This window comes from Rhinoraja longicauda, chromosome 8, assembly GCF_053455715.1.
Source record: "Rhinoraja longicauda isolate Sanriku21f chromosome 8, sRhiLon1.1, whole genome shotgun sequence".
NCBI lineage: Eukaryota > Metazoa > Chordata > Chondrichthyes > Rajiformes > Arhynchobatidae > Rhinoraja > Rhinoraja longicauda.
Window position 1 is genome coordinate 66,676,299 of NC_135960.1, and position 22,148 is coordinate 66,698,446.

General features: G+C 44.9%; 1 protein-coding gene across 1 annotated transcript in view; it reads right to left on the reverse strand.

Annotated features, from left to right (window-relative positions):
• satb2 (SATB homeobox 2) overlaps positions 1–22,148 on the reverse strand; it is a 205,688-nt gene that overhangs the window by 145,462 nt on the left and 38,078 nt on the right. The window contains exons 3-4 of the mRNA XM_078404577.1: positions 7,802–7,928; positions 7,310–7,433 (exon numbers count right to left, since the gene is read on the reverse strand). Of these exons, the coding sequence (XP_078260703.1) occupies positions 7,310–7,433; positions 7,802–7,928 (251 nt within the window). The remainder of the gene's footprint in view (positions 1–7,309; positions 7,434–7,801; positions 7,929–22,148) is intronic.

The following is a 22,148-nucleotide window of genomic DNA, read 5'->3' on the forward strand; positions in this document are numbered from 1 at the left end:
ACCAAGCAGACAGAGACAAAGATTCAAGGATATGCACATAGCTTCCTTGAAGAAATGCAGCATCCCTGCTGCCTCCTAGGAACTTCTGGGAAAGGGAATGGGTGCTGAGGGTGGACACGGAGTAAATGTGTCCAGAATAAGGGGTAGGCCATTTAGGACTGAGATGAGGAAATACTTTTTTTCACCCAGTGAGTTGTGAATCTGTGGAATTCTCTGCCACAGAAGGCAGTGGAGGCCAATTCACTGGATGTTTGCAAGAGAGAGTTAGATTTAGCTCTTGGGGCTAATGGAATCAAGGGATATGGGGGAAAAAGCAGGAACGGGGTTCTGATTTTGGATGATCAGCCATGATCATCTTGAATGGCGGTGCTGGCTTGAAGGGCCGAATCTCCTGCACCTATTTTCTATGTTGCTATGTTGCCAAGCCAGACCATTTTGACCGATGAAAATGCAAGTCTTTCTTTCCTCCTTCACCCTACATCTTCACTGTATTTCATCGTGATTCTTTGCTCCATTCTTTCTGTCTTGATTTCCTTTTTTATTGGGCTTAGGTTTAGGCTTATTATTGTTACGTGTACGGAGGTACAGTGAAAAGCTTTGTTTTACATGCTGTCAGATAATACTCTACATAAATAAAATCAAGTCAAACTCGTGCACGATATATAGAGCGAAGGGGAAACTACAGAGTGCAGAATATAGTTCTCAGCATTGTAGCCCATCAGTTCCAAGGGCAAAAAGTCAAATATCCACAATGGGTTTGAGGTAAATAGGATAGTACCCTAACTTATGGGAAGACTGTTCAGAAGCCTGATAACAAATGGCAAGAAGCTGTTCCAGAGTTTGGTGGTGGCTGCCTTCACGTTTTTGTACCTTATGCTGGACAGGAGCAGGGAGAAGAAGGAATGACCGGGGTGGGACAAGTCTTTGATTATGCTGGCTGCTTTTCCGAGGCAGCGTGAAGTGTAGATATAGTCAATGGTGGGGATTCTGTGTGGTGGACTGGGCTACATCTATATCCCTCTGCAATTTTTTTTTGCGGTCTTGGAGCAAAGCTGTTCCCAAACCAATCTGTGATGCAACCCAACAGTGTGCTTTCTGTGGGGCATCTGTAGAAGTTTGTAAGAGTCATTGAAGATATGCCGAATCTCCTCAGTCTCCTCAGGAGGAGGAGGCATTGGTGTGCCTTCAAGGCAGTCACATCCATGTGGTTTCGGTGTGTGCACCAATGGGTTTTATAACAGTTGAACTCATCAGCATTTCTCAACATTCCTTCACCTCAAACTTATAGGCATTTTTTCATCATTGAATCTCTGCATATTTATTTATTTTGCGTTCTCTGATGATCTCCAGCCTTTATGTCCCAAATGGACTGTCCCATCACCGACTTTCTTCGTTCACAAATGGATGTAAACCCCCCTTTTGAATTTATTGTTTTTATACTACCTCATTATCTATATACTAAAACTCTCGTTTGTTATCTTGTTTGTGACTGAACTTCAGCCAAAACGGTACACGATAGCGCGACAATTTTAGGCCCACCTTACTCACCATTGTCACTTTAGTGATAATGCAAGTAGTTTTATTGAAATCGGTGTTATATTTTTAAAGTTATTCACATTTTAAAGTTTAAAAGGAGGGGAGGGGGAGGGGAGGAGGGAGGGAGGAGTGGGGGAGAAGGGAGAGGGGGGGGAGTTGAAGAGAGAGGGGGGGGAGGACAGGGTGCTGCACCAATGCAGGAGAGGTTTGGGCCCAACGGGTCCACTTTGTCTAGTTAAGAATTATAATTAAGTAAGAACATAATGCTGCTAAAAATGGATACAAGCCGGATCCACAAACTTTGCATACATTTTCAACATATTCTCCAGTTAGAACAGTATAGCTCCCTCACCCTGACACAAATGCGATGGGGACTGGGGGGGAATAAACACACATCAGTCAAATACCAGAGGAGGTCCCATCTTGCAAACAGAATATCTGATCAAGCAGAATTCAGCAGAACTTCTGACCTGCAGTTACCGTGTCCATCTCACTCTAAGGCTTCAAAAAGTTACCATATTATAAATCTGTGTGCCTGCCCCAATGTGCGTTTGTGCATGTTTTCCCTTTGCTGGTTCCACCTCCTGAATTAAGGTTAAAACCAGCAGCAACTCCCTGCACTGAGCTGTAGATATACAAAGACAAAGACATGATCCAACGCAAGCAGCTTGCCATATTTGTCTGTGGCAAAAGATGTACCTGGATTAATATTTTCTCCTTTGAGTGGTGATCATTTTGAAACATTAACATTCCTTCTCTTTCTGCAGAGGCTGCCTGACACACTGAGTGTATCCAGCAATTTTTTGCTTCAAGATGTCTGACAGGAATTATGTCTTGCTTCTAATTTGACATTCTCCATTAACATAGAAACATAGAAACATAGAAAATTAGTGCAGGAGGAGGCCATTCAGCCTTTCGAGCCAGCAACACCATTCAATATGATCATGGCTGATCATCCTAAATCAGTACCCCGTTCCTGCTTTCTCCCTATATCCCTTGATTCTGTTAGCCCTAAGAGCTATATCGAACTCTCTCTTGAATACATCCCGTGAATTGGCCTCCTCTGCCTTCTGGGGTAGAGAATTCCACAGATTCACAACTCTATGGCTGAAAAAGTTTTTCCTCATCTCAGTCCTAAATGGCCTACCCCTTATTCTTAAACTGAGACCCCCTGGTTCTGGACTCCCCCAACCTGGGGAGCATTTTTCTTGTCCGAAAGTGATCAGATAAGTGACTGGCTTTCTGCTGCCACCAGATTTTTTTTAATATGGAAAATATTGCCAGTTTTAAATGACCACACCAGCCTCGGCTCAGTTAGTGGTGTCCTTGCTTCTGTGCCAGAAGGATGTGGTTCAAGTTCCTGACCACTTCTTACAGAGACTTGAGGTCAAATACTGTATACAAAATGGCATTCCAGCGTAGTACAGCTGAGAGAGTGCATCACTGCTGGAGACACCATCTGTCCAGGAGGTCCTGGCTGTTCTCATGGCTGGAGATAAATTACCTCAAGATATTATTTTGAAGAGTAGAGAATTATCCTTGGTGACTTGTCCAACATTTAGAACTGAGATGAGGAAAAACTTTTTCAGTCAGAGAGTTGTGAATCTGTGGAATTCACTGCCTCAGAAGGCAGTGGAGGCCAATTCTCTGAATGCTTTCAAGAGAGAGCTGGATAGAGCTCTTAAGGATAGCAGAGTCAGGGGGTATGGAGAGAAGGCAGGAACGGGGTACTGATTGAGAATGATCAGCCATGATCACATTGAATGGCGGTGCTGGCTCGAAGGGCCGAATGGCCTCCTCCTGCACCTATTGTCTATTGTCTATTGATCCCCAGCATCAGTCAATGAAATAGACTATCTGGCCTTTATTAAACTTTGTAGGTGCTTGCCATGTGCAAACTGCTTGTGACATTCCCTACATTAAAACAGAGTACACATGTCAAAATTTATTTTATTTGCTACAAAGGGTTTGGGAATCCTGAAAGGTGCTACATTCATGCGAATCTTGATTTTATTAGTTATCCAGAGGACATTAACGTTGTGAAATGGTATTTCCTTCAGTGAATAAAAAGGATATAATAAAGTGATGAATCATAAATGGAGACACAAGGAACTGCAGGTGTTGGAATCTCGAGCAAAACACACAGTGCTGGAGGAACTCAGCGGGTCAGGCGGTATCTGTGGAGGGAATGGATAGGCAACCTTTCGAATGGGGATCTTTCTTCAGACTCCATTCCCTCCACAGATGCTGCCTGACTTGCTGAGTTACTCCAGCACTTTTGTGTTTAGCTGCAGCACCAAAAAGTGGTTTAATGCCTAATTTTGAAATGTTGTTTTGTATTGGAATACCATATATGAATCTTCAAGCTATGCATGAACCTATACATATGTGAAAGAGCTAAGCCACAGTCTATCTGCACTGCCTATCTAGAACATAGAAAACTGTTTGATGCCAGACAAGGTGGCAGTGTACAAGAACCTGATGTACACCTTGTGCATGGGACTCCACTGCATTATTGCAGTAGTTCTGCTATTTATTGTGGGGCTGACACCCGAGCTGCGATAGAGAGTGATCTGGACGGGGACAAAGTCAATGTCGGGAGACTAGCACGGCAGGCGTGATCTGAAGGCAAGGAGCAAGGTGTCTGGGAACAGGAATGCCAAGGGAGGACCGAGCAGGGCGGTTGTGGCCATGGTTAGCCGTTGGAGAAGTCAGGATTGGGATCAGTGTGGGGCATGGTGGGGACAGCCTGAAGGGAGTGCAGGGATGCTGACGTAGTGAAGCTGCCTGGAGATGGGTCCAAGTGCCAGATCCTTTGGACCTGGTCAGGCACGCTCTCTTTATGTCTGACCAGGGCAAGGCCCATTGAACTGTGAGGCCTCTTCTGAAGGGGTGGGGTTCCATCGCTCATGGTTATGCCGAGGCAGAATAATGATAGGCCAGATTATTAAGGGGTTGGACACGTTAGAGGCAGGAAACATTTTCCCAATGTTGGGGGAGTTCAGAACCAGGGGCCACAGTTTAAGAATAAGGGGTAGGCCATTTAGAACAGAGATGAGGAAAAACTTTTTCAGTCAGGGAGTTGTGAATCTGTGCAATTCTCTGCCTCAGAAGGCAGTGGAGGCCAATTCTCTGAATACATTCAAGAGAGAGCTAGATAGAGCTCTTAAGGATAGCGGAGTCAGGGGGTATGGGGAGAAGGCAGGAACGGGGTACTGATTGAGAATGATCAGCCATGATCACATTGAATGGCGGTGCTGGCTCGAAGGGCCGAATGGCCTCCTCCTGCACCTATTGTCTATTGTCTATTGTCAGTCATGTCCAGGCTGCTTTACACGTCACGGAAAGCGTGGAGCAAATTGTTCCTGTTGGGCGCTATGCCACCACATGCACTGAGGACAACCACCAACTGGTGGGCAACCTATGCCACAATGGTATCAGATTTCTCATTAAAATCTACTGAGAAATGTGTAGGAAAATAACTGCAGATGCTGGTTCAAATCGAAGGTAGAAACAACTCACAAATGCTACTTAACACCCCATGAATTTTGGAAACTATTTGAAGTTTCCTTCATCTGTAAACATTGCAATTAGTTTATTGTGTCCGGATTGAGAGCAGGATAAAGGGAGGAATAGGGGTGAATGTTTATCCCCCTGGAGAATGTATGAACTCTCCAGTGGCGGGATAATTTGCTAGGATTAGGCTGATGAGTATCCACCTAAACTATCATGAATGCCAACGATAAACCAGGTGACATAAATGAGCCCTTGTGAAAAGAGTCCGCCCCACCCATTTAAAAAACCTCAGCTTCGGTTCCCTTGGTTCATACACAGAGTGTGTGTGACGGGCCATGCCTTGAAAAAGGAGCTCGACGTTTTCACAAGAATGGGGGGGGAAATAATAATGCACTGTAAATTGCACTCTTAGGACAGAGCTATGCACAACAACACCAACTTCAAGCTTGGATCACAGGACTGAGCGATGTTGCTTGCAGCACCGAGGCGCAGTGGTAGAGTTGCTGCCTTACAGCACCAGAGACCCAGGTTCGATCCTGACTCCGGTTACTGTCTGTGTGGAGTTTGTACGTTCTCCCCATGATCTGCGTGGGTTTTCTCCGGGATCTCTGTTTTCTTCCCACCCTCCAAAGACGTACAGGTTTTTAGGTTAATTGGCTTGGTATAATTATAAATTGTCCCTAGTGTGCGTAGGATAGTGTTAGTGTGCGGGAATCGCTGGTCGGCATGGGCTCAGTGTGTCGGTGGGCTTGTTTCCGCGTTGTAACTCTAAACGAAGCTAAACTAAACTAGCCTGTGAATCTAAATTCATGAGGTGATCTCTCTCTCATTGGGCAATGTTCGTGCTAAGAACTGATAACCAAAATTTGGCCTGATTACATTGGCTGCAATATCAACATTAATACCTTTTCTGTAAATCTACAGTGCAAGCAGCATTAATTATTCCAGAACCTGCACGTGGCAGTTTTGTTGTGGGGTTCGTCAATTGAACTGCAGGCCCAGTCCTGGCTAAAGTAGCACCACAAAGCAGAGGCAGCTGTTTAAACACTGGGTGAGGGCCACTTAGCGACAGTGGGGAAACTGAGTGCCAACGAGGGTCACAAAATGTGAAAGGAACAACAGGTTTTTAGTTTCATAATCAGCTGGATTACAAAGTTCTGTGGGGGAAGAACTGACACTGTCAAGACCTGACCTAGTGGATTAAAGTCTTAAAGTGCACTAATGAAGTATAATTTCATATTTATTTCCCTGTGCAGAATCTGCACTGGAAGTGCATATTTCACCCAGTAATTGCAATGCCTCATGCCTGAGCACAGTCTTTTCTAATTCACAGGTGAATGACGACAGTGTCGGGGCCTGATGCAAGAACTAGTCCAGGTACGGCAGGGCGCGCACTCCAACTGAGCGATGCTGGAGCAAAACCAGTGCAGAAAATGCTGGATAACACTCAGCAGGTCAGGCGGCATCCGTGGGAACAGAAACAGAGCTGGCGTATCAGGTTGGAGAGCCTTCGTCGGAATGGCAAAGGAGACAAAAGAAGTCCATAAAGCTGCAGGGAGTACGAGGGAGAGGGGGTATCTCTACAGGGTCAAATGGGGCTGGCCATGGGGGATCAACCGCAGATCAGGTTATTTGGTCTGTTAGTGAATGGGAGCAGTCAGAGAATGAGACCAGAGAGAAAAGGATGAAGGAGTTATGAAATGCTGAGCAGGAGGGATGAGGTGGAGCAGGTTGAGTTGGGCGTGACCTCCATTCCCCGAGAGGTAAAATGGAAAGAAAAGGAAATAAAAACATGCTGAACGAATATTACAGATGGATGACCAATACAGACCGAGATCAAGTTGCCTGAAGTTGTAAAATTCATTAGTGAATACAAAAACTTCAATATTCACCTATTTCTGCTGCACAGAATCATCTGCTCAATTATTCCATCATTCTTAACATCTAACCATTGCAGATCTCATATCTTTCTCTATCTTTCTCTTGAGCCTGGACATTGCTTAAGGTTCGATAGCAATCGTTAACCCAGTTCCCTTCTCTATCTGAAGAAGGGTCTCGACCCGAAACATCACCCATTCCTTCTCTCCCGAGATGCTGCCTGACCTGCTGAGTTACTCCAGCAATTTTTGAATAATTCCTTCTCTATTTGTCTGGCCTGACCGACAGAACATTTCCTTCTCATTCAGATTCCGATTCTGTATTTTCGGCTGCCACAGTGTGCAGTTTTCACATTGACAATTGAAAGCGGAGTTCTAACCTGGGAGAGAGGGCATTCTTTGGCCAGGGTGCTCTGGTTCATTTCCTTCAGCAGCTCCTTCAGTGCGTTCCGAACTGTGGCGTGGTTCCACTGCTCTGCCGGAAGGTCCTCAAACTTTGCACAGCTGTGAAATACAGAACAGAAAAGATTTTAAAGAAAAAAACAAATCCTTACTCACACCAACCCTTTGGCCTAGGAACACCGAGCAAAACATTTCCTCGAGTCTGGTTCTGCTTACAAAACCAGGCTGGGGTACGACAGGCCAGGCAGAAGCTGCCAAGTCACATCGATTCCTCATTTTTAAAACCTTTTTACACTTGCCACCCCCAGCACAGCCAAACACATTTTAAAAATATGTTTTCCTTTCCATTTGGAAGTTCAAAAAGGGGGGAAGAGAAAATGCGTTGGATGGGCTGGATTCCAAGTCTCTGCTAGATAACTTTGCACCGCACCGTCAGCTTCTGCCAATGGCACGTGTTCGGAGCCACCCACCTTTGCAACTGGATTTGCAGCGTCACAACGTGATGGACGTCCTGTAACATGTCAGCCACTGTTGCGTCTGGGGCTTCAGTGAGAGAGTTCAGGGGCAGGGGGCTCCACTTTCCGACCTTGATCGTACCTGAATCGACAAACAACCACATCTATGAAAGGCTGGCAAAAGCATGAGACGGAACAAACAAGCAATGAATGGAAGCACACCTTTCCACAAGAGAAATCCTTTGCAAAAAAAAAAATCACGTTTTTGCTTTGTCAATTCTACTTCAGGATTCCTGACGAATAAACATCCCCCCCAACCCACTGAAAAGACCTTTAATTTAATTTATTTATTTGCGTCTACCTCTTAGACACAAAATGCTGGAGTAACTCAGCGGGTCAGGCAGCATCTCAGGAGAGAAGGAATGGGTGACGTTTCGGGTCGAGACCCTTCTTCAGTCTGAAGTTGTCAGAGGTTGTGGGGAGAAGGCAGGAGAATGGGGTTAGGAGGGAGAGATAGATCAGCCATGATTGAATGGCAGAGTAGACTTGATGGGCCGATTAGCCTAATTATACTCCCATCCCTTATGGCCATATGACCTTAAATCAGGTGGTTCCCAGGCCTGGGTGCAGAGTGAGAAAGGAGATCACAAGGGACAGAGTTCAGATTGAGGTAGAGGGATAATGGGTAAACTTGGGAATAGGTAGAGGGGTCAACAGGATGGCCAGACTAGCAAAGGGTCATTGGTCTGGGGCTGTTGAGCCATTGGATGGCTGGGATTGGCAAAGAGTCATCAGTTTGCAATGAATGAGGTGTGATCAGGCTGGGAGGTTGGGCTTGGACAGGTTGGTTTAGAGAGGAGTCAGTGCAAGAAGGCACAGGAGAACAAGGGCCTCTGCCTACTGCACTGCACTGACCGCCCACTCAAAAGGTCCACAGCAAGACCCAGGAAAACATGGAGAAACCAAGGAACTGTAGATAGTAGGTTTACAAAAAAAAGACACAAAGTGGTGGAGTAACTCAGCGGGTCCCTGGCAGTTTCCCTGGAGAACCTGGGGGGGCGACGTTTCAGGTCGGGACCCTTCAGACTGATTGTTGAGGTGGAAGAAAGCAGAAAGAGAGGAGGGGCAGGACAAAGCATGGCAGGTAATAGGTGAACACAGGTGGGGATGGGGGGGGGGGGGGGTCAGGTGGGGTTGATGGGTAGATAGTTGGACAAAATACTGAGATTAAAAAAACAGAAGGCATGAGATGAAAGGATTGAAGAGTTGGAAATTATGAAGCCGGAGGAAGGAATATCCAGGAGAATATGGACCATCATCAGGGGTTACCTGGGAGTACTTTCAATGTGTCTGCATGCCTTTGATTCTCTCAGGGAAGGAAGCCTCCCCAGCACAAAGCTGACAATCTGTTAGACAACAGCGATCCCTGTACTCCTATACATTTCTGAGGCCTGGACTACCAACAGCTGGCACCTCCGAGCACTGGAGACATTACAGTGCTCTCTCGGCACCATTCTCTCCCAGTACCTCCAATATCATGGCTATGGTTATACTCTGTCAGCCCTGCTGGTTGGGCACCATCATTTGCCACCGCGGCACGTTGCTGCAGCAGTAGAGCTGCTGCCTCACAGCGCCGGAGACCCGGGTTCGATCCTAACAACGGGTGCTTGTCTGCACGGAGTTTGTACGTTCTCCCCGTGACAAGCGTGGGGTTTCTCAGGGATCTTTCGTTTCCTCTCACACTCCAAAGACTTACAGGCTTGTAGGTTAATTGGCTTGGTATAAATGTAAATTGTCCCTAGCGTGCGTGTAGAGTGGTGTTAATGTGCGGGGATCGCTGGTCAGCACGGATTCGGTGGGCCCAAGGGCCTGTTTACGCTAATGTATAGTGTATTGTTAAACTAAGCTATACTCAGACTCCTGATACAAGCACTCTATCGCAAGCTCAGGTGGGCAGTGGAAAGGACCCCCCGTGTCTGGAGGTCCTTTCAAAATATGTGATTTCCTAAATAACTCAAGGTTCATACCAAGCATAGACTAGATGAACAATTTGAAGAGTACCTGTACCCTGAACTCAACAGTCATATACATGTCATTTTAACTCTCTTTCCCACTCCCACACCAACCAGTCTGTCCTTAACCTTCTTCATTGCTATGGAGAGACCAAATACAAATTGAACAACATCTCATTCTGTTTGGGTAGCTGACAATCCAATGGTATGAATATTGACTTTTCCCAATTTCAGGGAACAGACTTCTCAGCCCTTGGTGTTCTCCTCCCATGCACACTCATCTGCCCACAAAGGTTCCTCTCTTGTTATTTTCCCAACTGTTCCTCCCATATCCTCCCCCGCCAAGTTGGCAATTATCCCCCATCCTTGTGTGGTTCCCCCAATCACCCTCCCTCGATCCCCCATATACTGGCAATCTTTCCTCTTTACTCTCAACCCGAAGCAGGACCTCAATCTGAAATTTTGACCTACACCCATTGCCTCTGCAGGGCGGCATGGTGGCGTACTGGTAGAGCTAATGCCTTGCAACGCCAGGTTCGATCCTCACTACGGGTGCTGTCTGTATGGAGCTTGTACATTCTCCCCATAATGGGCTCAGCAGCCAACTCAGGATGCGCAGAGCTGAAGTGGGGCAGGTCATCATTAACCCTGAGAAGAGGTAGCTTTCAACAGGAGAGCATTCATGTGCCGTCATGTGGCCTGGCATTAGCTGGAGGTGAGTGCCAGTATTTGGATAGATGAACAGAGCAATGAGAATATTATAGACAATAGACAAAGGAGTAGGCCATTCGGCCCTTCGAGCCAGCACCGCCATTCAATGTGATCATGGTTGATCATTCTCAATCAGTACCCCGTTCCTGCCTTCTCCCCATACCCCCTGACTCCACTATCCTGAATTGAATTCCAGCAACAGTGCAAGAGTAAACATTGTAATATTTCCAAGGCAGTTTCTAATATCTTTATTAGTTTGATTTGTATGGAAATGGTTAGGAGGGAGAGATATGGAATGGCGGAGTAGACTTGATTTGTCGAATGGCCTATTTCTGCTCCGACCACTTATGAAATTGTTTGAAAGGACCAATCTTATGAACAACATGGAACTCCTGTCCTTGCTGTAGTTAAAGCTCAGTGGATAAATCTAATAGATTTAATGGAACGGAGAATTAACTTATTTGTAACTGATGGTTTTCACTACCTCAAGGCTGTTACTGTTCTTCAGAGAATGAGCTATTTTGGAAGCGTGTTCTCTGTTTTAATGCAGGAAATGCACGCAGCAATGTCTCTCATCAGCAATGTGATAATCTACCCATTGTTTGTTTTTGCATTAAGGGAGGTATTTGTTGGATTGGTTTTGCATTAACATAGCAACCCCACAAATAAAGAGGGAGAAGATTGGACTTCCATCACAGTGAACATTCATTAACACCTGCCTCAGGAAAATACTAAACATCTGGAGGAGAGACAAAGTAAGCAATGTGGACCTGTGGAAAAGAACAAGCCAGGATCCCATTGACTTACAAACTCGAAAGAGAAAATGGAGTTGGATTGGACACACCCTCAGAAAACCTGCCACAAACATCATCCGGCAAGCCCTGAAATGGGCTTTTCTTGGGGGAAAAATGAAAAGAGGTCGCCCCAGAAACAGCTGGAGAAGAGGTGTCCAGGCAGAAATGTCTGGGAGTGGGCTCAACTGGGGAGATCTCGAAAGAACCGCCAACAACCGAGTGAGGTGGAGGACATTTGTCAATGGCCTATGCTCCCTCGAGGAGCAAAGGGCTTAAGAAGAAGAAGATGAATGGAGGAATGCGGGAAGCCGCTGTGGTGGATGTTTCTGTTAAATTTTATTTTATGTGGCTGTGTGTTATTGTTTTTCACTTAGTATGGCTGTATGGTAACTCAAATTTCACTATACCTTAATTGGTACATGTGACAATAAACTGACCTTGAGACCTTGAGACCTTGAAACCCCAAAGGCTGGCAAATTGTGCTCCCACATGGCCATTGATACACAACAAGAAGTAACGATCACATAGGTGCAAATTTATATTATGTTCTAATATAAAGTCTCCACTATTCAATTGTTTTTTAAGAAATTCTTCCAGTAGAGATAACACGCGGAACCACAAGCCGCAAGAGAGGACACGTGCAATTGACTGGACTCTGTTCCCTGACATTAACACTGGGAAATATCAGGAGAAAGCTTGCAAGTGTGATTCCACACTGACTTATATGGTGCCATACTTCCAGTTAATATAACTTGTTGTAGGACCGATACTGGGAGGTTGTGGAATGGAGGTCCACATCATGACTTCTGGTAATGCAGCCATCTAACGAGAAACTGTTTGTCCAAGTGTGCCATTTACATTTTATTCCAATAGAGCTAATGAACTACATGCCAGCTCAGGGAATCAGCACTTTACCCAACCACACGAAATGGCAGAATATGAGAGAAGTGACATTACAAAGTACAACAAATAAAATTGCATTGATCTCAGTTACAGTTTAACTGCCACATATTGTCTTTTAGAACTGAGTACAGATATAATGCAGACAGTGTAAAAGGAGGGGTCAGAACAGTTGAATGTAACATTAGAAAGAAAAGCAAGAATAGGACGTTCAGCCCTCTTGCATGTTCTGCCATTTAATAATATTGCAGTCGATCTTTTATCTTATCACCACTTTTCTGCACTATTCTAAACCCTCTGATTCTTATCTATGTACTAAAACTCTCGTTTGTTTGTTTGTTTGTTCCTGAACTACAGCCAAAACGGTACACGATAGCGTAATAATTTTAGGCCCACCTTACTCACCGTTGTCCCTTGGGTGCAAATGGAAGAAGTTTAATTGAAACCGGTGTTATATTTTTAAAGTTATTCACATTTTAATGTTTAACTCTATCTCCTAGGGAGGGAGGGAGGGGGAGAGGGAGGATAAGGAGGATGGAGTGGGGGGGATGGGAAGGGGGAGAGGAGGGGAGGGGGAGGGGAGGGGAGGGGAGGAGGAGGCGGAGGGGAGGGAGGGAGGGAGGGGGGGTGGAGGGGGAGGGGAGGGTGGGAGGGGAGGGTGGGAGGGGGGGAGGGTGGGAGGAGGTGGAGTGAAGGGTGGGAGGGGGAGGGGAGGGGAGAGGCGGAGGGGAGGGGGGAGGGGAGGGGGGAGGGGAGGGGGAGGGAGAGGAGAGGGTGCTGCACCAATGCACGAGATGTTGGGCCCAATGGGTCCACTTGGTCTAGTAATATCTAAAAATGTGTGAGTATCTTGGCTTGGGTGCTTAAGGTTCACTAATCTCTGGGTGTAGAAATCTCTTTTCATTTCAGTCCTGAAAGATCGACCCCTTATTTTAAGACTACAATCCCATTTCCACCTATCCTGCATTTATTCGAGTCTTATTCCATTATCTTTTCCCATTATCCTATTACCCATCAGAGAACCACGTTTTCAGACAGATTGGATCCCAGCCCAAATTTGAGAGGTCAGTGGGAAAGTTTGGAATGGGGTTTGGTGGAATAGTAAGGAAATTGTAGTAGCAACTGTTAATTCATCAGGAAAAAAATCATATCTGCATTTGAAGTCCAGGGCATTCTGTAAGAGACTATCTGTTCAGAGGCTTTTCATTTCAGAGAAGTCAACATTCAATAGAACAATGACATTTGGTTAATGTTGCTCCCAGCATTTATTAGAAGGTTGCATTTATTTTGGAGTGTGAAGATCATGTCCACTGTGCCTTCCAATGGACAGAATCTACACGACGATTTATAAAGTAGTTTGAAGATAGGCATAAAAAGCTGGAGTAACTGAGCGGGTCAGGCAGCATCTCTGGAGAAAAGGAATGGCTGACGTTTCGGGTCGAGACCCTTCTTCAGACTGAGAGTCAGGGGAGAGTGTAACTCTTGGATCTTCCAGTTGTTCTCATCTTCTTGGTAATGAAGCCAAGTGCACCTTCACAATTGCGAAAGATGGTGGCATTCAGAACAGTTCATACATTATAGACTCTGCAGCTTCATACTTCTCCGACAGGCACCAGTTCATCTCCATTAATAACTGTAAATCCCCCACCGCTCCCCTCCCCCAAGGTGTCCCCCAAGGTTCAGTTCTTGGCCCACTCCTCTTCATCCTCTACCTGTTCCCCCTTGGACACTTAACCCGCCGTCATGGTCTCCAATTCCACTGCTTCGCCGATGATATCCAGTTCCTCATCTCCACCAAGTCAATCTCCACCACCACACACTCTACACTGACAAACTGCATCACTGAAATAAAATCTTGGCTTCAAATCAATTTCCTCAAACTAAACTGTGACAAATCCGAAATCATCATCATTGGACCAAAAACACTCACCAAATCCACCCACAACTTCACCCTCAACATCGACGGTTTCCCAGTATCCACCTCCCCTCACATCCGGAATCTTGGCATCATCTTTGATCAAACCCTCTCCTTCGACAAACACACTAAACACATCACCAAGACAGCCTTCTTCCACCTCAAAAACATCGCCCGTCTCCGTCCATCCCTCTCCTCCACAGCTGCAGAAACCCTCATCCACGCCTTCATCACCTCCCGTCTGGACTACAGTAACAGCCTCCTCTATGGTTCACCCTCAAAAATCATCAATAAACTCCAATACATCCAGAACTCCGCTGCCCGTCTACTCACCCACTCCCTGACCCGTGACCATATCACCCCCGTCCTTTACAAGCTCCACTGGCTCCCCATCCCCCAGAGAATCCAGTACAAAATCCTCCTCATGACCTACAAAGCCCTCCATAACCTGGCCCCATCCTACCTGACTGACCTCCTCCACAGACACACTCCTACCCGCACCCTCTGCTCTGCTGCTGTTAACCTCCTGTCCCCCCCCCCCATCCGGACCAAACTCAGATCCTGGGGGAACAGGGCTTTCTCCATCGCTGCTCCCACCCTCTGGAACTCACTACCTCAGACCATCAGAGACTCTTCCTCACTCACCACATTCAAAACATCACTGAAGACTCACCTGTTCAACACTGCCTTCAACCACTCACCGTCGCTTCTCCTTATCCTTCCTTTTTTGTTCGTTTATTTATTTATTTTTATGTTTTACTTACTCTGTAAAGCGTCTTTGAGTTTCCAGAAAAGCGCTATACAAATGAAATGTATTATTATTATTATTATTCTGTTGAATGGGGATCAACTGGTCGTGTTTGAGATGCTGTCAAAGGAGAACTATCTTTAAGGGGTAGATACAAAAAGCTGGAGTAACTCAGCGGGACAGGGAGCATCTCTGGAGAGAAGGAATGGAAGATGTTTTGGGTCGAGACCCTTCTTCAGACTGGAAGGCTTCAGACTTTAAGGGGTCCTTGAGAGCTTCGACATTGGTCTTCTTGGGGCAGGATAAGTGAACCGATGTTCGCATGCTCTCCCAAGTCAACATCCCAAGAATTCAGGCCTGATCACGCTCAATCAGCGATATTCAAATTGTCTCTGATTTCATCACTTCTGGCAATCTGCCCACCACATACTCCAACCTCAGTGTTCCCCAGCCCTGCACGACCTGCCTCTACCTCCTCCCAAAACTCCACAAACAAAACCCTGGCAGACCCATTGCTTCGGCTTATTCTTGCCCCACAGAACGCGTCTCCACGTACCTCGATTCCATCCTATCCCCCTTTGTCCAATCCCTTCCCACCTATGTCCAAGTCACCTCACATACCCTTCAACTATTTAAGAGACTGAAGAGGGACTGGATGTCCACAGTAAAGATGAACGATGAAGGGACCTGGAAACTGAACATTATTCTACAACAAAGGTTGTTTGTGGATTTTCGGGAGGAGCTAGAGGCAGGCCATGCTGGGCTGGGGAACAATGAGGTTGGAATCAGTGGAGGGCAGATCGCCAGAGGTGATGAAATCAGAGACAATTTGAATATCGCTGAATGAGTGAGTGAGATCAGGCCTGAATTGTTGGGATGTTGACTTGGGAGAGCTTGCTAACATAGCTTCACTTATCCTGCCCCAAGAATATCAATGTTGAAGCACTCAAGGACTCATTAAAGTTACTTCTCCTTTGGCAGCATCTCAAACACAACCAGTTGATCCCCATTAAACAGAAGTGATAAGAGTCTGCGCCTCCTTCCTCCCCCAGCAGAACTTATCCTTACACTTAACAACTTCTCTTTTGACTCCTCTCACTTTCTCCAAGTTAAAGGTGTAGCCAAGGGCACTTGCATGGGCCCTAACTATGCCGGCCTTTTTGATGTTACGTCAAACGGTCCTTATTCCAGGCATTCACTGGCCCTACCCCATCAGACTCTAGGAATTTGTTCACCCTAATGCTTCTCAAGGGACCCAACACAAACTCCATCTTGATCTCAATCATATTATCATATCCCACACGAGTCTCACTATCCTCCATGACCTACTCCTTGGTGAATAAAAATGCAAAGTAAATCTCAACCATCCTTTTACTCCAAATTTTTTAAACTACAGATGCTTGAAAATTTTGTTAAAACAGAAAATAATGGAAATGCTTACTTGTTCAGGCAGCATCTGTGGAGAGAGTAACAGTAAACGTTTCAAATACAGAACTATTCAATAGTTCTGACAATTCTGGGCCTGAAACAGTATTTACTGTTTCATTATATTTGTTCCAAATCCCCACCTTTGTATCAAGATATGACTATTAAACAATGGGAGTGAACAAGATTTATTTTTGAGCTGTTTCTGCAAGGAAAAGAGTGACTTAGAACTAACAAAACGAAGACTATAAAAATATACAGATTAACCTTTCTTTTCATCTTTTAAATGCGCCACGCTTTAGACACTTTCTGTTTTCAAACCAATGTTGTGTGTGAAGCTGTAAATGATGGGAGGAATTAACACTGAATAAAGGGTAAACAATTTCAGTGGCATTCCTATGTCCACACCTTCCTTAGAGGAAGTAAGCTGCTTGAAATAACCGGTTCACGTTCTTTTAAAGTTGAGAATTGATGGGTTTGATATGCATGCATTATTTATCTGCCTACGATTAGCAATTCTGCAAAAATGAAGTACAACTTGCACTTCTGATCTCATTGCAAATAGTTCTTGCACCAAAAGAAAAAAATCAGTACACAAAGCAAAGGTTAAAATTTATATGTCCCAAACCGTCAGCAGGATTAGACGAGGGGTGATAAATGTTTGACTTTCTGTTGGTCTTGATTGGGGTTCCCTGTTGCTAACACAGGTTTACACCTCTATTAATGTTTTGTTTTGCTTTATAGGGGGTGGCACGGTGGCGCAACGGTAGAGTTGCTGCCTAGCAGCTTACAGCATCAGAGTCCCGGGTTCGATCCCGACTACGGGTGCTGTCTGTACAGAATTTTTCAAAGATCTTTGGTTTCCTCCCACACTCCAAAGATGTACAGGTTTGGCTTGATTTAGATTTTTTTCGATTTAGATTTAGAGATACAGCGCGGAAACAGGCCCTTCGGCCCACCGAGGCCGCGCCGCCCAGCGATCCCCGCACATTAACACTATCCTACACACACTAGGGACAAATTTTTACATTTTACCCAGTCAATTAACCTACATACCTGTACATCTTTGGAGTGTGGGAGGAAACCGAAGATCTCGGAGAAAACCCACGCAGGTCACGGGGAGAACGTACAAACTCCGTACAGACGGCGCCCGTAGTCAGGATCGAACCTGAGTCTCAGGTGCTGCATTCGCTGTAAGGCAGCAACTCTACCGCTGCGCCACCGTGCCGCCGGTATGAATGTAAAGAAAATGTCCCATGTAGGATAGTGTTAGTGTTAGTGTGCAGGGATAGTGTTAATGTGCAGGGATCACTGGTCGGCACGGACTCAGTTGGCCAAAGAGCCTGTTTCCATGCTGTATCTCAAAACTAAACTAAACGAATTATTGATATTATTTCTTCAATTGCCCTGTGAATGTTGAAATCCCTCCGAAAGATTGTATTCTCTAGAAGGGTTGTTTAAACAGATTTTATTGTTGGTGTTGTTGCGAGGACCCTAATGGCTTGGCTCTCTCTCTCCAGTCACCAAAAGTCAAGGAAAGCCCTCCTTTCACTCAATGCTTTATAAATAAACTGAAAACCACTATCAGAGAGATGGAACAAAACGATAACTTGGCAGCCCACAAACAGGCCAACAATGAACAACACAAATCACCTTAGTGCATTGCAGTCTGACTTAAAGTATGGGAAGTACAGTTTCATTGTTTTATTTAAGTCAGTAAAAGTCAGCACTAGTCCAATTGGATGCCAAACACTGGTAACTCCATAAGTACAGGAACCTTATGTTAAAGTAGCTACTGCAGTCACACCAAAGAATATCCTCTTTACGTGAGAAAGCAGATACAACTAGTCCTGAAGATAACAATGTTTCAAATGAGGTGTAGCTCTTAGGTCATACATATTCCACTGAGCTCAGGTGAAATATTTTCAAAGTCAGATTTTTAAGAGCATATTCATAGATGTGCTTTGAGAACAAATATTAATGAGACACACCTCACAGTGCAGTTCTCAAGAATCAATTAATCTAAATTTTATTCTGTCGTTATTTCTCTAACAAAGGAAATTGTTAAGTTTCAACAACTCCCCACCCATTATTAGAGCAATCAGACTGGTTCTAACAGCATTTTTAAATACCTTCCATCTGATCTGATTATTATTCATTGACAGTCCCTGACTACGGTGATTAAAACTACAAATGTTTTGTTTTCGTGCAAGACTAGAAAGATAATGCCTCTCTTGATAAAGATGCGGCCCAACCTACTGACTCCTTTCAGCATTTTTGTTTGTATTGCAGATTCCTGGCAACTACAGATTTTTAAAAAAAATTCATACAACCATAAGGACAATTTTTTTTTAAAATTTAAAATGCTCATCTTACCTCGGTGAGACTTGTACTTTTTGTTTGAGGATTATTGGCCACAACATCATTTTGTCCGTCTTTCACAAAGTCATGTGTTTCCATCTCACAGTGAGTAAACAGGCTACCAAGATGTGTACCCACAATTAGTCCATGCAAAATTTATCACGCAGCAAAGGCCCAGTACCAGTATGTCCAAACACCTCAACTATTTATTTGGAGACACTAAATTAGGCTGAATTGAGCTGAATTCCTCCACTATTTTACTGAGCTAAGCTTTGGAGGAACGGGCAAATAGAACTGGCTTGGATGATGCACCTTAATTGTGTGGATGAGTTCTGCTGAAAGGCCAGATTCTGTGCTGTTTCACCCTATGACTCGATGTACCACAGAGGCCCTCCAATAATAATTCACCGACAGGAAGAGAGGGGCATCAAAAAGCTAGTCGCTTAATATGGGTCCCTCGTTTTCCATTTCTAACATCAAAAAACTAACATCTAACATCAAAGAAAGATACAAAAAGCTGGAGTAACTCAGCGGGGCATGCAGCATCTCTGGAGAGAAGGAATGGTGACATTTCGGGTCGAAACCCTTCCTCAGGCATCTGAATTCAGATGCTGAAGGGTCTTGACCCGAAACATCACCTATTCCTTCTCTCCAGAGACGCTGCCTGTCCCACTGAGTTATTCCAGCTTTTTGTGTCTTTCCTCGATTTAAACCAGCACCTGCAGTTCCTTCCTACACTATTCTAACATCAATGCTGGGATGCCTTGGCATTGGAAATTATTCACACAGCTCCAAAATCAGTGCTTTGGTATTGTTAAAGTCAGGTTAACCTGGAGTCGAGAAACTTCATATATAAGTCAATATTGTCTGCCTGCTTTAGCCCTGTTGACAAATCTATTTCCTCATTTTACAGTGGGATTTTTGTTTAACCCCCGTTATTTTTCTTCCCCAGTATAGAACCACCCCAAATGTCCTCATGTTTAGTGAAGCAAGCCAACCTCATTGACTGGAAAACCTTATTTCTTCGTCATCAGAACCAAAGCTACTTTTACTTACCCTATTCCACCCCAAATCCATGCTACTTAAAGGGCCAACACTATATTCTTTGTCCTTGTTGAGATGTCCGATCTAGGACAATCTCTAATACAACCTTACACCTGTGCCTTGACCACTTTTTTTTCCGTGAAGATTAGGGTAGGAATCATTGTAAGTTTTCTCGTCCCCAAATCATTGCAAGCTACTGCTGCTGATCTCGGCCACATCTCCCTTCAGCATTGGGAGGGTCACTCAGAGCATCACAGGCAAGGGAAGAAGATTTCCTCCACTGTTTTCACAGTCTATGAAGCAGCCAGTGTGGGCATAGTTCGTCAGGCTATATTGCCATTGCACCATCCATTCACTCAGTAGCATCCTTGCCTCCAGCTGGGAGAGCACTGCTTGCAGAGTGGAGTGCCTCTTTCAGAGCTCGAGGGTGGAGATTGCACTTTTAGACAATAGATGCAGGAGGGGGCCATTCGGCCCTTCGAGCCTGTACGCACCGCCATTCAATGTGATCATGGCTGATCATTCTCAATCAGTACCCCATTCCTGCCTTCTCCCCATACCCCTTTTGCTGGTTAAATTCCAGCAGTTGTGACAAGGCACAAGACAATACCAGTTTCAGAATGATGTTACACAGGGATACCCTACATTCATGGGCTGTGAACCATGCAATTGAGGTTTATGTTCTTCATGTATTTTTTACATTATTAGGGTGACCCACGATGCTGCCTTAATGCCATTAAAATGGCAGAGAGCAATTTCTAGATTCTCCACTGGGAATAAGAAATATAAACTAAATGTGATCACCTGGGGTCCCATCTTCAGCTGGGTGCATTTCCGGTCATTTCATCTCCACAAGAAACTGCGGAGAGCTGTGGACATAGCCCAGACCATCACGCAGACCAACCTCCCTTCCATTTACTCCATCTCCACGTCACGCCGCTCGGCAAGGCCCCCAGCATAATCAAGGACCAGTCTCACCCTGGCCACTCCCACTCCCTCTCCCATCGGGCAAGAGGTACAAAAGAGGTGAAAATGCACACCTCCAGAATCGAGGACAGTTTCTTCCCAGCAGTTATCAGGTAACTGAACAGTTCTCTCATCAGCTAAAGGACAGTCCTAACCTCCCATCTACCTTATTGGAGAGAGGAATCTGAAGAAAGGTCTCGACCCGAAATGTCACCCATTTCTTCTCTCCAGAGATGCTGCCTGGCCCGCTGAGTTACTCCAGCATTCTGTGTCTACCTACCTTATTGGAGAAATTTGAACTATCTTTAATCAGACGTTATCTTGCTCAAAATATTGTACCCTTTATCATTTATCTGGGCACTGTGAACGGTTTGATTGTAATCGTGTATCAACTTTTCTTCAACTGGATAGCACGCGAAGAAAAGCTTTTCACTGTACCGCTCGATACACGTGACAATGATAAACGAAACATCACCAAATCCCCTGCATTCTAATCATTACTCCTTTGGCTCATTAAGCTGGACAGAGTGCAGTTTTCCCCACACTAAGGGGGCTAATGCAACCACACCCTTACCCTTGCAATGAATAAAGAACTGTGACAACCCAGGAGCATGGTTATGATTGGGAACACTTATTCATTCCTAATGAAGGGATTTAACCAGGAACTCAAGTATGGAGATAGTCCAGATAATTTTCTGAAAGGTATGATTTTTTAAGGAGAATCGATGTAGACTGCATTCCATTCATTGGCACATCATGATACCAAATATATGCTGAGCACTGCCCAGTCCATCACTGGTTCTGACCGCCCCACCATCGGAGAGATCTACCGGAGTCACTGCCTCAAAAAGGCAGCCAACATCATCAGAGACCCACACCACCCTGGCCAAACACTCATTTCAACCCTGCCTTTGGGAAGAAGCTACAGGAGCCTGGAAACAGTAATGTTCACGTTTAGGAACAGCTTCCACCCTACAGCCATCAGGCTATATATACACACACACACATGTAACTTTTTTCTCGTTTATTATATTGTTTACAGAGTATTGTGTTTATATATTCTGTTGTGCTGCTGCAAGAATTTAATTGTTTTATCTGGGACATATGGCAATAAAACACTCTTGACTCTTAATACTATTTTGAATCCTGATTTTATACAGCAAAAATTGTGTCAGGTTGTAATAATGAAAGGGGTATAATTCAAAGGTGTGATTGCAGTAATTTCCCAATCAATGACAATGTTAGGACTTGCTGCTGTCCATGTACAAACATGCTTACAAAGTCCTTTAGCTTGCTAAACCCCTTTCCTAATCTGATTTAGAATCCATCACTTTCTGTAAGGGTTTGGGCATCCAGTGACATAAACCTAGCTGACAAGGTCAACACACAAAAGAAATCTGTCAGTAAACCAGGAAGTAAAATGCTCAGAGATTTAACAACTATTAAAACATTTGACAGAGTGTAAAAGGCAGGTTGGGACATTCAA